Raw genomic sequence first — 16651 nt, 5'->3', positions numbered from 1 at the left:
TTTAACCCTTACTCATTATGCTGAGAAATGCAGACTCAAGCTTTGCCCTCTATTGCTAACATGCTTTCTCTTTTTTTAACTCTTGCTGGCGATAAGGAGGAGGCTGGCTCACCAGTTGACAGTAAACAGGAGGTATTTGGTGTCTGGTGATTTGGTCTCAGTCTGTCTGTATACTTGTCTTTATCCATCCATCGTTTCCTTTTTCAAGTATATCTGTCTTATTATATCTCGTTGTGTCTACCTGTCTTCCTCTGTCTACGTGTGGCAGTCAACACTGTTATCATAGAACAAACTGTGCTGCAGTGCGCCATATAAGCAAGAGATGCTGCAAAAGTTGTCTGGACTTATTTGTCATAGTGAAGCATCCCAGCACACATTTGACAGACAGTGGGTACAGTTCGTACAGGTGGTACTTTTTTGGACAAGTTTCAACTGAAACGAGGAGTTTTCATGATACGACCTGTTAAAAAAAGCTTTGGAAAGCAGTTTGATATAAGAAAGTTTTTTTTTGCTGCTATGCACAAGAACCCCTCCACTTTTATATTAATGGTATATTTCCATGCCATATCACTATCTATTCAATTCCAAAATGTCTACTGGGATGCATTTTCAAGTCATTTCCAAGTTTGTCCTGGCTTGGTAAGAAGTTGCCAAATCTAGCCGTCCAGTCTGTCTGCCTGCCTGTCCTCTGACTGACTTGCACCATCCTGTCTCTGCATCTGACCTTGTTCCTGCACTCTCTGACCCTGCACTCTTCACCTTTGACCCCCCCATTCTCCTGCCCCAACTCAGCTCTCTCAGTTGGACCAGGAGGCCACTCCTCGGCACAAACAGGAGGTACAGGTTCCTGTCTTCAGACCTTGTGCTATTTTGTCTTGTGTGCTGCTGCTATTCCACTGCACCTCTGCTGATTGTGGTTTGCCTGCAGCTGCCGTCTTGGTTCAAAGGATATTTTGATATTTGTTTCGGATTGTCATGGAGATTTGAAACATCTGTCAGCCGTGAGAATACTTCGGGTTGTAGCTTTGAAAGTCTCCAGTGTAATCGGTAAAAATGAGCTCTTCTCCCTGCTTAAGTTCCTATTAAGTATCAGTCCTCACGTTTTTTGGAATGTTCTACCCTGTGTGGTGGTGGAGGAAGCACTCAGATCTCATGCTTAACTGAAAGTGTTCAAGTTAAAGTCAAACTCAGAATGTATTTGAAACACCAAAATACTAAAAGTTCTTGCCCTGCAGAAAAATAGCCCCTGTGACTGAAAGATATTCATTGCAGATCTGTCAGCCCCTGGTTGGCTCTTTCCATTGACTTTGCTAGCATTAATGCAGCCTGCGAGGCACCACTTCAAAATCTAAAATGCAGAAAAGATAATGGATAATTCATATATTTGCACTTTATTTTACCAATTGACAAGTGGCAATATTATTTGATCTTTTCTTTAGTCTTTCATAATTAAGAATGTGTCTGTAAAATGAGACTATGAAAATATTTAATGGAAAAAGTACCATAAAAATAATAATGGATATTTTTATGACAAACAAGAATAAACATACACTGAAGTGAATCATGTTGACTGCATTGTTCCTCCCCTACTTAAGTCACTTTACATAATTATATATGACATTATAAGATTGTTAGTGCTGGTGCATCTATGCTGAAGTCGCATTTTACTGTTGTAGCTGGTGAAGGTGGGGCTAGTTTAAACACTTTGTTTACAGTGAGGTTGTCCAGTGGATCCAGACATTGTTAAACTCTGCATATTCTTTCCTCCCTGGGCCTTGTTATCTAAAAGTCTTCTAATGATTGGTGGAATTGCTCACACCTCACAGTCACGAGCCAGAAACCACTGATGTATTTTAGAAGCTTCTCATATGTTTTATTTGTTTGTGTCAGTAAAGAGTATATTTTCATATGCAAAGTGAAACCAGTTTTTCTTGCTGTATTCACTCCTCTTCTTCATACTGACTGTGAATAGATAGATCCCCGAATTTCCTTCCAATGGAAGAGATGGAGGACAAAATCCACAGTACTGGTATTGTGCAAAAATACATTGTTAAGTTTATCTTAAGTTAATTTGAGGCTTCAGCAGTCTGTATTAGACAAATCCAGTGGGTATCCTCCAAAGTTACAGTCTTCTAAGTAGAAGATTCCCTCTTTCTGTTTCCCCTTGTTGAGCTGCAGTGGGGGATAGTGACACGAAAAGGGAATTGTGCTCTAAAAAGATGGTAACATTGAAAGATACCAACTTGATTTGAATAACTCAGACTGCGAAAGCCTTGTATTAACTTCAGATAAACTTTGGAATACATTTTTACACTGACGTACACTGAATATACATGGTATATTTTGTCCCCCATCACTTACATTGAGCACAGAAACCATTAGGAAGGGATATGTTGATGACCAGTATGAGCATGAGGGATGATTACAGGAAGCAAGAACTGTTGTGGTAAGATGGACTTGAACATTTTTGAACCAATCCTTTGAGGTTTAAAGTAACAAATAACTACAGCTGTCACAAGATAAATGTAGTCGAGTGAAAAGTATGTAAATATCCCTCTGAAATGTAGTGGAGTCGTAGCATTAGTCGTCTAAAGAGGCAGAAAATAGAAATACTCAAAATTTTACTGTCCTTCAGTAAACTGTACAAAGTTACTTTCCGCCACCAACTGTCAACAAACAAAATAAAGACAGAATTTGAATTAACTGTCAAGATTAATAGATGTGACATTAGAATTTCTTCTTTCACCTACTTTCTTTGTCGTGTTCACTTGTGTCTTAAAAATGAGTTCCTTTGCTTTCTGTGACCTTCAGTGCCATCTGAAATGTCATTTCTCTCCACGTGCTACATCCCAGAGTAGTAAAACGCTAGCATATTCTCTAGTTACGTAAGTGTTCACATCACATCACACCCGTCGTCTCCTGTATATATGCAGTATTATCTCACATCCCCTTCAGTCATGCATATCAGATGTGTTGATGTGAGCGCTGCTGCTGAAAAGGAAGTTGACATCCTGCTAAGGCATTCCCTCTTCTCTCTCCCTCTTGTTTTCCTCCTTTCGCTCATTCTCCTCCAGTTTCTTGATAAGTCGCAGGACTTCTTGCTGAAGCACCAGGCCAGCATCAACGAGCTGAAGAGAACCCTGAGGGAACCCAACAGCAAGCTGATGAACCGAGAGAAGCGTCTGTCATCCACCTCCCCAACAGGCACGCCAGAGAAGAAGGCTGTGAGTAGGGGATTAGGCTCATGAGGGAGGGGGGATGTGTGGACTCTTAGGTCCACTATGGTCAATATCTCTAATTCAGCGACCTCTGATGCTTGACACTCCATTAACGGGCATTGATATTCCCGCCTGGCCGCTGTCATGTTGAATTCTTCTTGCTGCCTGACTTGAGGGAAAACAGGCCATATTCTGACACATGGTGACTTGTTTTGCAAGTTTTTTTGTATGCTCTTTTCTTTGCCTTTGAATAATTAAACCCAGAGGATATAATGTATGACTGTAAAAAATGAACGTATTTGTGGCTGTTAAATTTCTTTCCTATAAACAGACATGTATCTCCTGCACAAAGGCACCACTGCTCAGAGGAACAAACACAAAATCTGCAGTTTATTTTAAGAGGTGTATAATGAAGTGCGTCCTGCCTCTCTCTGGTGTGCCAGAATAATTCTGACAATATCTCAGAGGTACTTGAAGATGACTGACAAGTAGCAGAGAAGGAAGCATCTTGATGAGATTAGTTTCAAGATGTTGTTGGAGATTTACTCAATGCGAGGTACTTGAGAAATAATTAGCAGTTATCTTTTTTTTTTCCTTGATTGCCTAACAGTGACACAGTTTTCTTTATGCCGGATCATGAAAGCTCTCAAGCCTGGATCACATTTTGGTAATTAGGCTTTTGAAGATAGAGCACTGAGATTGTAGTTTTCAGATAGGATGTCATTGCTGGTGCCTAAGTCGTCTTCAGACAATCTCTCATCTGCAGTCTGGAATGATCAGATCAGGCCAATAGAATGTCAAACACTGTCTGCCGCAGAAAATGTAATCTGCTGTGTATCTCGTTCCAGGTAAAATGGTGGGGTGGGCGGGGGGTATTATTCTGTTTGACTGACAGTCGAAGGCTGGGCAAGTGTCTGTGCTCTTGACGATTTCCAAGAGATTCAGACGAACTCAACTCTTTGATGTAGTTAGAGAACAAAAATATTTGCATTCCAAATGTCTTGCAAATGTTTGCTGATTATGTGGATTCGGTGGCTGTCAGGTCCACGACAGCCAGTTTGAAGTTCATTAAAAAGTTTCTATAGTCAGTTAAGTCCTGGTTGCACAGATTCCTTCTGCCTTTCCCATTTTCTGCCTTTTGCATGGAATGGTTAATTGTGCATCTCACTAATTTACTCCCTCGTCTCAAGTGGGAGCTCTAACGGCTGTTCTTCCTTCTCTTTTAAACTCTCTGCCTCGTGTCGACCAGTTGGTGGGCCGAGCAGTGGGAAAGGACCCTGTTAACAGCCTGTCTGTTGAGGGTTTCGTCCAGAAGACTCTGGTCACTTCACCTGAGGTTGCACATCTCTCTCTCTTCCTCTTCTTGATACAGTTTACTATTTATAGCATTTGTGGGTTGGTGAAATGCACTGCCTACTGCTCATTATCATCACTCACACGTTGTCTATTTAAGACAATACTACCAAATATTGTACGATGAATCCCCAAATGCAAATGCATGTTTACCAAAACTCTGTGATTCAAATGATTGTGTAGAGTTCGGTATTTGCAGTAGCCTGTGCTTGGCATGTCTAACTGTGTTTAATCTATACCAACATGTAGGGCTCTGAGGAGTGGGTATTGATTGAAAAACAAGAAACTTATCAACAGGACCATGACTGGAAGGCAGAAGAAAAGAACAAATCTCTCACATCTGATTCCTCGTGGGAGAAAAAGGCGCTGGAAAAAGAGATAGACATTACCAAAATGATACATAAAGAGGTTACAGGGTATGACAGGAAAGAAATGAAAAGCCATATTGATGAATTTCCATCAACAAAATCATCCAGAGACCCAGATGCATGCTCTGAGCCTCGACCAGCTAACAAAAGTCGTTTTGTGATTCAATTATCTGAGAATGCAGACTTGCTTCAAGACAAATCTCAAAGTAAACCATTTGAGGCCTCAGGCCCTGAGGCGAACAGTGATGTGGCCCTGGGCTCTCGCCAGATCAAAGAACGCACAGCTTCTAAACCAAGGAAAAAGAGGAGACCCCAGAGCTTAAACCTGGGAATGCCTGCCGAGCTCATCTACAGGAAAGGAGACAGTGATTCTTCTGGAGAAGAAAATGAGGGCTCAGATTTGGACAGCAGTTCAGAAAAAACCTCAACAAGAGGAAATCATTGTGGATCATCCCCACTGGTGTTGGCGAAAGATGATCAGGGATCAGGAAAGGATCAGTCTGTCAGGGACTATAAAGACAACAAACAGGAGGATATATCATTAGGAGAAAGCAGGGAGGTTTCCACTCAAGGAACAGAGCAGGTAAAGAGGAAAGTGAGTCAGGTTGGGCCAGCAGATATCAATTTAGGTTCAGTGAACGGACCCGGAAAGATAGAACATGAAAGTTCATTAGTAGGTGTTAAAGGGGAGGGTGTGATGAAGATGCGAGGGAAGGGCCTTATCGACAACAAAGAGCTAGCTGAGGTAAAACTGCGACAGGTCAGGACACATGAGAGGAGGATCAGTAGTTCTGGGGGAGAGGATATCGAGGGTTTCATGGGAGACAGAGGTCAGAGGACGTCTGTCCACCGACTGTCAGGCAGCAGCTACCAGTCGGAAATCACCAGGATTGTCCCTCTCAAACCAGAGCGATCGAAGAGCGTCGCGGGTAAGGACGAAAGGGACAGGACAGGACAGGACGAGCCCACACGGGTCATCAGAAAAGAATACCGCTGGTCAGTCGGCTCTCCAGAGGGACCCTCAGACCTCAACTGGACGGACGTCTCCACCTTCCATCCAGCTTTTGCAGCAGATCTGGAGGGCATTGTTAAACCAGAACATCTCGACAACAGCTATCAGGCTGGTAGAGGATCTACAGAGAGTCAGTTGTTCGGCTCAAAGATTCCACCACTTCCCAAAATGGCTCCCCCAGCCCCACCAGTGAAAACACAGAAGGCCAGGGAGTCCGGGCTAATACTGCGGAACAGCCGAAATGCCGGCAGGGAGCCAAGCCTGGACGCAGCCAAGAAGAGACACTCGGTAACTCTGCTTGGCATCTGCTATTCAATCATTGGAAATAAAGCATCGCATGAGCTTCAGACAGACTCGCACGCCATTTTTCTTTTTTCCTACGTTTTCAGTGACTTGAAACACTCATCCATCTTACCTGTTCGTGCCTGTATGAAGAGCAGGCGGAGCGGTACTTTTGCTCCGTCTTGTGGCAAAAACCAATCAAAAAGTTTGGACATTTTCCCATATGGCAACCCAAATTATCCCCTCCCATTGCTCTCAACATGCACCACAATGTCTGGCAAATCTGTACAGCTCACCACTGGCTGTGAAAGTTTTTTTCAAAAAAGAGACAGAAATCAATCTCTCTTGTTTTGGTTGTCGGTTTGTCTTCGCCTTCTCTAACTTGTGAGCCTCAAATTTCTTTCCAGCTCACGTTGCTCTCTGTCAGAGGGTGGCAAGAAAAGAGAGGCTCACATATTATCATCGCTCTGGTGATTTTTGCACATCTCTGTGCCACGTTCAAACTGCAGATACGAAACAAATGATAAATCATTGTGTATACTAATCTTACAAATTAAATCACTCATTTGAGAAAGAAAGGGTGAAATGTACTGCCATCCATTACTTTGTTGCAGACAGCTATTATCTCCCAAAATTAGAGATAAATGGAGGATAGAATTGGTTTGCGCACAAATGATTGAGAAACTACATCAAACTGACTTACATCAAGAGAATTTACAAAATGTCCCTCGATCCTTTAGATTGGTGATATGCATTATACTCATCTACCCCACCTGGATAGAAAGCTAAGCAGAGTTATAAACACATCGGTTCCTCCAACTGTGAAACCCCAGCAGGCAGCGAGCAGCCAGACACCACAGCTCAGTGCCTGACACAGTCAGATTTGCTGCTTTCATTTCACTGTTGGTATCATTAGGAGCTTGCACGCGTTTGGCACTGGAATGAAAGGAATTTGAAGTGAATAGACATGACAGCTTTCATCATTTCCCACCTTTTCATCTGAGCCGAGCTCTTGCATATATTGGATTAAATAGGCATGAGAAGAGGTGTTGCGTAGCTCTCACTGGCGAGTGACAATCATATCAAGATCAGATTGAACCCGCGGAGAGTGGGAAAATATTAGGTACTCCTCAAAACATGTGGACCCACTCGCACAGTCATTTCAACAGTCTTTGAAATGTGCCACCATTTATTGGACATTCAACAATATTATTTGACAATATTTGAATACTCTCTTGTTGAAATTCAAGGTGCGTAGTTTTGCAACACTTTCTCACTTGGACAACGAGTGGCTGCCGCTATGCTGAAAACCTGCTCATTATACAAACTGCATGATTCTATTACCCTGCCTCTGCTAACTCTAACAAATAAACTTGGCTGTAGATGTTTTTGTTGCAGTAAGCTCACCTCTTTTCTGCCCTCTAAACTATATTGCTGTATGCTGTGTTACTCTGGAGTAGTGCTTGAAATTTGTGCCTGAATCCATTTGGCCCTGCCTGGATCTGAACAGACCCAGTGGGCTTAGATTGGGTCTGGCTGAATTTCTCACCTAAACTTGGGTTTGAGTCATGTAAAAGCCATTAAAAACACTGATTTCTTATCTACTTTGACATGTGTGGCTATATTCAGATTTGGAGTCTCACTGAGCAGAACACCAGGATCCCAGTTTAGGTTTGGAGTGAAATACTTCTGTGCTCCGAAAACACTGAGCTCATATTTTCAGGCTCCAGTCAAGCTCTGCTGGTAGGATGTGTGTTTGTGCGGTGTCGGCCTAGCTTCAGCTTGTGCTAACCTTCAGATGCTCTCTGTGCTCTTTCCTCTGCTTCCCCCTGCAGGAGCCTGTCTCTACTCCTGCCATTTATGAAGAGCCGTTTGCTGATTTCAAGGTTATTCATTTGTATTTAAACCCACCTTCATATGCTCCACTCATCATTTCTTTCCCCTCTCAGCACGCCTCGCGGGTAGACTGCATCCCTCCTAACTGACTGCACCAGTTTCTCGTCATCTATAAAAATGATGAAGTGGGTTACTTTTCACTGGCTACTCAGATGCCCTCATCCATCACCATGATCAGAGTTTGAATTGAGTCTGTGTTGTAAACAGAGGCCCTTGCGCGTGACTGTTGCTGGTATGATGTAGTTTTTACTGTGATCTAATTAGCTAGTGTACTTGTAAATAATGTAAGTAGCATTAGGCCTACTTTAAATTGGCTGCCTCAGGAGCTTCATTATAATTCAACGGCTCCACAAACCTTCTTCTATTTAGGGACGTGTTACCTCCAAAGGCAAGAGAATGGTGACTTCAGAAGCTATGAAATTGACAATAAAGGTTCTAAAATGTTTTCAGGCTAGCGGGGAAACTGTGAAACAGATAGAAAGGTTGTCATTCCTTCTCAACCCCTATCTACTTTTAATGAAGTATAAGTAATTGATTTTAAATGGATAACATTTAAATACGTGCAGTCAGATTCTGCCCTTCACTCAATTTTGACCACATATGTAATACTGCATTACTGCCTTTGTACAGTCCAGTAAAGAAAAGATGTAAGAATTACAAATAAGTCAGAGAAAAATCCTAATTTGTTTGTCATAAAAATAATTCTTTTTCTTTCTTTTATTTACCTTGTGACCCCTCTGAGTGTCCCAGCTCCTTATTTCAGAGCCCCTATTTTAATTCAAACATCAACTTTTCAGTTCGGACATGATTGATTTTTTTGCTGCATACTCAGGATACATTGCATGTTTAATTTCATTGAATTTGGATCCTCCATGAATCCCAGCAAACATGCTATCCTCAGTCCCATTCCATGCCATCTTTACCATCCATCCGTCCTCAGTTAAGTAACCTCAGAATGGTAATCCTGTGTCTGTACCTGCCCCAGAAGGAGGTTGGGGATAGGAGGCCCCAGCCAAGCATAACCTCAGAGGAGGAGCAGGATCGGGACACAGTGGCCTGCATGAGGGAGACCCACCTGGGCATTGAGCGCAAGTGCTCCAGCATGACTGTCAGCTCCACATCCAGCCTGGAGGCTGAGGTTGACTTCACCGTCATCATGGACCTCCACTCTGGCGTGGAGGACTTCTCTAAGGGCATGACGGAGATGGGAGAGAGGGAGCGACAGCCCGAGGTTGGCCGGGAGGACTTTGAGGAGACCTCCAGATTCTACTCTGCCCGTCTAATGGGCTCCCGGGACAAGTCTCCCATAGAGGAGAAACTTCCTGAGGAGGGAACACATCATGAGGTAGACAGATGAATCTCTTCATCATCCATCATCATCACCCACTGGACTCACCCTGCCTGGCTGGTCTTGGCACCATAAAATCCCAGTTACGCATCTTCTTTGTTTTTGTTTTTGGACATTTTCTCATTGTTTGACTTTTGTTACATTTTGTTTCTGTTTAATTCTGTTCAAAACTCAACATATCTTATTCTGTTTGATGCATTAATGTATGAATCTTTTATTTTTGTCTGTTGTGTCAGTGTTTCTTTGAATTCCCCTGCTGCCGCATCATCATTTACATGTTGTCATCAAGCTGAACAATCCAGTAAAGAATTGTATTTCAGTGTGTCTTCTTTTAAGTTAACAGTGTTCACATGCTTTTATCTAAAATATATGCTGCTCAGAAGCAATGCATTTTTTTCCAAGGTCTTCAGAAGTCTTGCTGTGTTATCTTGTGTGTTGTCTGACTTTATTGTTTGTTTCACACAGCCTCCTGTGGCAAAGAAAGACCCCAATGCTGTGAGTGTGGCCCATATGCTGAGGAGGTCCGACACAAAGACGGAGACGCATACGAATGGATCAGAGATCCACCCCAACATCATGAATGTGTCACCGCAGGTAGAGCAACAATATGAACATGTGTGAACAAATCTTACTATACTGTCATGTACAATATGTTGCTATAACTTCACACATGTGCTGCCTTTGCTTTTTCTTTTTCTTTCCCTTTCATTGTTTATTGTGATACTCAACCACGGCTCCACTGTTTCAGCCAGCGAGTGACATTATAACTGACAGCAGACTCCTTTTATTCAGACCCAACATTTGTTTAAGGAATGTTTGAATGAAGTGTGACACTTGGGGAAAAACATATTTGCTTTCTTGCTGAAAGTCAAATAAGATGAGATGATCAATATCACTTTCATATCTGTCTGTTCAATGTAAAGCTACAGCCAGCAACCTGTTAGCTTAGCTTTCAGTAAAGGCTGAAAATGGAGATGGTAACAAAATCCTCTCCATAATCCACAACCCAATTTTTTTAATAATCTGTACAAAAACCAATGTGTTAAAATACCATGGTTATGGTTTTACATAAGGTTATGTGCTGGGAGCAGTGACTTGCTGAGTCTCCACTGGTTGCTTGACGACCTCCTGGATAAAATCACTTTCATATTAAGCAAACAAAAAGGACATTAGTGAGCTGTAGAGGTAAAGGTAGGCAGGTTTTGTTATGTTTGGACAGAACCAGGCTAGCTGTTTACCCCTGTTTCTAGTCTGTATGCTAAGTTAAGATAACCGGTTGCTAATGGTAGCGCATAGATATATGCACATTGATCCTGCACAGACATCTGCTGTTCATGGGAGTGGTGCGTCAACAAGACCACCAAATTGGTGGGGATGCTGGGCCTCCTAATGCACGTCCATTGAGGCAAGGTGTCTATCTACAATTAAAATCATCATAACTCACTTTTCAAGTGGTTGTTCCAAATTTCATACTATAAAAACTTCTCACCTGTGAAATGTTGTTTGCTGTTGCCTGGGTGTGGCATTCCCTCTTGAGAACATCCAAAAACAGCACAGAAGTTTGGCAGTTTCTACTTTTTGAAGCAAGATGGCAGTGACAGAGATGCATCTCACAAGCCTGAATGGCATCTAGTGTATATGTCTGCTGTGGTAGCTTCATATTTACTGTATAGGCACGAGACTGGTATCAATCTACTCCACTAAGTCTTGGCAAGAATAAGCGCTTTCCAACTTTATCTTTGATATGTAGCTTTTTTTGTTTGGATTTATCATGCAGACGTTTTATTTTGCTCGTTCCTTTTTTTTTGATTTCATATTTTATACATCAATGCTTATACATTTTAAGCTGCAGTGTTGGAAGCAAGGGCAAGTGAGGAAAATATCAGAATCAATCCCATCAGTCACCCAACAAATACTTGCAATGAGGAATTTAATGTTTTTGCAGAGCTCTGGAGTTGGTCTTGATTGGAGGAGGAAGCGATTTCTGTGGGCTTCAATGATATGAAGGCCATATTCCCCTGACAGGGATGACATAATAGCGTCATTATGGAGTGATTAAAGTATTGACAGTGTATTAATAAGGATGATGAAAGCAGGTGCGAATCCTATTCATTTCTGGAGGCAAAGATTTGAGTGCTGGCTGGCTGTCCCACAGGTGCCTTATTAAAATATAATCATTGCTGGGCTCTGTAGCCATTCAGCTAATGGTGTGGATGAACTTCGGCAATGATGTAGAGAGGGTGCCTTTGAAGTGCCAGATCAGTGTTGAGTCGAATTTTTTAAGATGTCAGAGCAAGACACAGTGTAGTGTGTGTGTGTGTGTGTGTGTGTGTGTGTGTGTGTGCGCGCGTCTGCAGCAAATGGAAAATGACGTCATCGATAGGCAGACAAAGATCTCCAGCACCAATGTTCAGCCAGCAGAGGGAGCCATGTCACGTCTGCTGAGTTTCTGAACAGCAGCACAAAGGCTGGGCTGCTGCCAGCTGTCTGCGTATCACTGACAGGCTTTGAATGTGTGCAGCATCGCCACCAGACTAGTAAAAGGAATTTGTTCAGCTTGATGATCGCCTTCAGAGACAGTTCATCAAGTATACACATGCTGTTATTGTTGTGGCTGTCACTCATGGCTATGAAATATGTTGTCAAAACAAAACCCTTCACAACTCAGGCAAAAATGTGCATGGACTCTTCTAACATCAAGCTACAGAGATATTATATCGTCTTTTTAAAGTCCCTGCATGTTGCTGTAATAGGTCAAATACTAGATTAGAAGCAAGTGAGACTGTGTAGCTTTTGAAGGATGAAATAACGTTTTTATTCTGCTTCAGTGTCACTTGGTCTGGCATGACAAGTAGCTTATAGTTATTTTAGCAAACGTACTGATATTCCTGACATTATTGTATCTGTTTGCTGTCTCCACGCTGTCACAGATATTTTACATTTATTTTTTTATACTTATGACTATATCAGTAGCTTTATCAGAAGAGTACTGAAAGACAAGAAGTAGACAGGCTACACCTCACCATGTTTGTTGCTTGTGGCTCCAAAGAGCTTTTTCCCTGCAGACACTGTGAATTTTCACCACAGGTGTAACCAATGACATTAACAGAGGCTCCTGTGAGGCCTGTCAATGAGCAAGCAGGAGCCATAGACCTTTGTCACGACAGATATTTTCACTTGAAAAGCACAGCTGAAACTAATTTTGTTAACAATGGCTCAGTTGTTTTAAGTGTGTCATGCCTTGTCCACACATATGTGTTTTTTTTTTCTTTATAAGTAGCTTTTTCTATGTGTTTTGGCCGTTCATCCACACACAAAAGCAGTTTTCGGCCACCGAAAACCAACCTTTTGGAAAACTCCTTCCAGGATGAAGACATTTAGAAACCCTGTTTGCAATGTTGATTTGTAGACAGGGAAAACTGAGTTAATGGAGTGTGCCCCATTATATCCTGTAATTACATGAGGGGATTTTGTGCTTGGCAGACGTGGCCAAAACAGTGCTGGTGCTAACCTTGCTAAGACACGTACTGTTATTGAGGAACAGAGAATGCACTAAGGGAGGTCACTGCTACATAATCAAACACTCCCCTGTCACAATACAGTATGAGACTCTGTTGGTCCTCACATAGGGAAAGCACTCATTATTTATGTTATCAATTACACCTGTGCCTTTCCTGCAAACACACGCCAAAATTTCTGTTGTGATAAAGGTGTAAACCGGGGCCCAGGACTCCTAATGACTTACTGCAACACATTGGTGGGATAGGTTATTTTATACACCTATAATTTTCCTGCTTTAGCAAGTTAGAACGTCTGCTGTGAAAAAGGTCTACACCACTTGCACCATGTCCCAATTCCATACTGATTTGAAGCAGGGTTTCAATATGTACTGTTCATACTAGAAAGGTGAAATAATAGAGTACAATCAAAGACAGTATGTACTATACACAGTCCATTTATGAGCTGTTGATGCACAGTATTCTCCCACAATGTAATGCAACAAGGAAATGGAGGAGCTGCTCATAAAGCTGGAAAAAAATACAGGTGGAGGTGAAAATCTCGGAAAAACAAATAAGCATTTTCTGACCGTCTTTTTATGAAGTTGAACTGTGAAGTTTGATTGACCTCTAACATCACGTATCATTTCCTGTCAATGGCACTACTAAGGGATGGCCAGAGGGGAGGCCACGGGCACCCTGATACAATCACTGGCCTCCCCTCTGGCTCCCCACATGCCTGCATATGCATAATGTACTCCAATCAAGTGTAAAAATGTTTTACAGTATTCATTTCAATCAATAATACATATTTATCGTAACAGCTCATGTGAAAAAAATAACAAATGCATAGCCAGCCAGCTGCTTTTGGCTGTCCATCACTGTGTTGTGGATCTCAAAATGTTAACTAACAGTGTTAGTTAATGCATTAAAAAATAATAATACTTAAAAAAAATCCCCTTCTCGCCCCACCTGGGGCGTTACCGTGCCCCTTTCAAGCTTGGGTCCTCTACCAGAGGCCTGGGAGCTTGAGGGTTCTGCGCAGGATCTTGGCTGTTCCCAGGAGTGTGCTCTTCTGGACAGAGACCTCAGATGTTCTTCCTGATATCTGTTGGAGCCATTCTCCCAGCTTGGGGGTTACCACTCTGAGTGCCTGGATCACTACTGGGACCAGTTTTGCCTTTATGCCCCACATCTTCTCCAACTCCTCCTTGAGACGCTGGTATTTCTCCAGCTTCTCGTGCTCTTTCTTCCTGATGTTACTGTCACTTGGGATCGCTACATCCACCACTGTGACTGTCTTCTGTTCTTTGTCTACCACCACTATGTCTGGTTGGTTCACCATCACCAGTTTGTCTGTCTGGAACTGGAAGTCCCACAGGATCTTGGCTCGGTCGTTCTGGATCACCTTTGGAGGCGTCTTCCACCTTGATCCTGGGACCTCCAGCCCATACTTGGTACAGATGTTCCTGTGTACGATGCTAGCCACCTGCTTATGACGCTCCATGTATGCCTTCCCTGCCAGCATCTTACACCAGGTTGTTATGTGCTGGATTGTCTCAGGGGCATCTTTCCAAACCTGCACCTGGGGTCTTGTCTGCTGTGGTCTGTCCATGCCAACCCTTCTGGCTCCTCCTTTCTGGGCTTCTGCTGCCTGAGGCATTCACTCAGCAGGTCATCATTCGGGGCCATCTCCCTGATGTACTCCCAGAGGCTTGCTGTTTCCTCCTGGATAGTGGCTCTAACGCTCACTAGTCCGCGGCCTCCTGTCTTCCGCTTAGTGTATAGCCTCAGGACGCTGGACTTAGGGTAAAACCCTCCATGCATCGTAAGGAGCTTCCTTGTCTTGATATCAGTGGCTTCCATTTCTTCCAGTGGCCAGGACATTATACCAGCAGAGTATCTGATTACGGCAGGGCGTAGGTGTTCATTGCCTGGATCTTGTTCTTGCCATTCAGCTGACTCTGCAGGACCTGCCTCACCCTCTGAAGGTATTTGGCTGTGGCTGATCTCCGTGTTGCCTCCTCATGATTGCCATTTGCCTGTGGGATCCCTAGTTATTTGTAGCTGTCCTGAACATCTGCTATGTTGCCTTCAGGTAGTTCAACCCCTTCAGTGGCGATCATCTTCGCTCTTCTGCAGCAAGTATATGAGTAGGTCTTTTTGGTTTTGGTGTGTCATCCCAAGATTTTCTCTGTGAAAATTTTCTCGGGGCACCAATACTTCCTGATATACAGTATATATATATATAAGAATATAAAATAGTATATTGATAAAGTATATTGATATTTTTGCATACTATCTGCTAAAACAGTACTATGTACTATGACAATTAGTATGCAGTACATACTGTGTAGAATATGTATGTTGTATGGATTTGGGACACAGTCAGGTTGCCTAATGATGATGTCTTTGAAGCAGTTGTAATCCATAGTTTTAGACAGAAAGTGGATCACATGACTTAAAAAAATGAATCCTGTTGCGAGTAGATAGGATATCATTCTTTCTGGCTCCCTTATTACCGACGACTGGTGTATTTCTAATATGGTGATTGAAGTCATTCTTCTTTTATATGCTCTCTTATTGCTTTTCTTTGATGTTGCTGGACTTACTTCATGTTGGGAGGTTAATAAGACTCTGCCCGCAAGTCTCACCGTTACTGTAAATCAGACTGTTTCTTTCTCTCCTTCAGAACTATGAAGTCATCAGCCCTCGAGAGGCTTCAGCTGCCCTTAAAGAAAATGGCTCCCCTGTAAGTATCTTTACAAAAGAAATGCATCTGTGCGACAGCCGGTGTGTGTGAGGTGGCAGAGTAAGAAACTGTGCTGTCTCCATTTGCATCCTTGACCTTTTCTTCATAGCCTCCTGAGTAAGTGTAAAAATGAAAAAGACAGAACATATCTGCATTGTGATTGGTGTGTGTGAGCCAAATGTTTGCCACAATACTGGTATTTGATGCCAAGGAAATGACTCAGTTTTATGAAACAGAGGACATTTGAAATTAACATTTAGATGAGTAGATGAATACTTTGACTTGATCTGCTCTAACCTAAGCTGCAAATGTCTGCAGTCATTATTCATCTCCCCTTCCCACACATCGGCTGTGTGTTTGTGGTTTGCATTCAATAAGAACCTGAAACACTTCAAATAAAGCAGCACACTAGTATACACACATTGTTTTTATGCGTGCAGAAAAGTGCACTTTGCTTTACAGATATGAATAGTGTTCATGTGAACTTGAGTCAGTCAGGGTTTTAATCTTGTGTCATTTCAAAAGTTTGATAGAGTAGAATGAGGGTGTTGTTCGGAGCCTCAGGTAGACTGAGACTGTGCTTACACACACACACACACACACAGTGATCTGGCTGAGACACTGAACATGTTGTGTTATGAGCATGTGTGTGCTGGTGTGTGTCGCTCCATGTCTGGATGACTCCCCTCTTATGACTGTGCTGTAGGTAAGAGCTGGCACCCAGGAGAGGGAGTCTGTTGCGTCCCCGCTGACCATCACGGCTGACAACGTCACCTCAGCAACCACAACTCAAGTTACCAAGGTAACACTTTATCTGCTCCCATGGTTAAACTTTAGTGACTGGAGTTTGGAATACCCCATGACATCCGACTACTGACTGGTGGGGAGTCTCAGGCATTTGTCCTCTTGCGGGATCACAGCTTCG

At 42.7% G+C, this 16651-nt stretch overlaps 1 protein-coding gene across 17 annotated transcripts in view; it reads left to right on the top strand.

The window, feature by feature from the left end:
* The window catches only part of LOC143334276 (band 4.1-like protein 1), a 77999-nt gene that overhangs the window by 56780 nt on the left and 4568 nt on the right, over positions 1 to 16651 (top strand). For 4 of the 17 annotated variants that reach the window (XM_076752992.1, XM_076753017.1, XM_076753000.1 and 1 more), the window contains exons 13-22: positions 97 to 132; positions 793 to 837; positions 3075 to 3224; positions 4468 to 4554; positions 4821 to 6239; positions 8069 to 8119; positions 9115 to 9474; positions 9943 to 10071; positions 15667 to 15726; positions 16433 to 16528. In XM_076752992.1, coding sequence (XP_076609107.1) covers positions 97 to 132; positions 793 to 837; positions 3075 to 3224; positions 4468 to 4554; positions 4821 to 6239; positions 8069 to 8119; positions 9115 to 9474; positions 9943 to 10071; positions 15667 to 15726; positions 16433 to 16528 — 2433 coding nt within the window. The remainder of the gene's footprint in view (positions 1 to 96; positions 133 to 792; positions 838 to 3074; positions 3225 to 4467; positions 4555 to 4820; positions 6240 to 8068; positions 8120 to 9114; positions 9475 to 9942; positions 10072 to 15666; positions 15727 to 16432; positions 16529 to 16651) is intronic. The other 13 variants (XM_076753026.1, XM_076753044.1, XM_076753053.1 and 10 more) reach the window with 11 other exon arrangements.

Source organism: Chaetodon auriga, chromosome 2 (genome assembly GCF_051107435.1).
Source record: "Chaetodon auriga isolate fChaAug3 chromosome 2, fChaAug3.hap1, whole genome shotgun sequence".
NCBI lineage: Eukaryota > Metazoa > Chordata > Actinopteri > Chaetodontiformes > Chaetodontidae > Chaetodon > Chaetodon auriga.
This window is presented reverse-complemented; position numbering and strand designations above follow the sequence as displayed.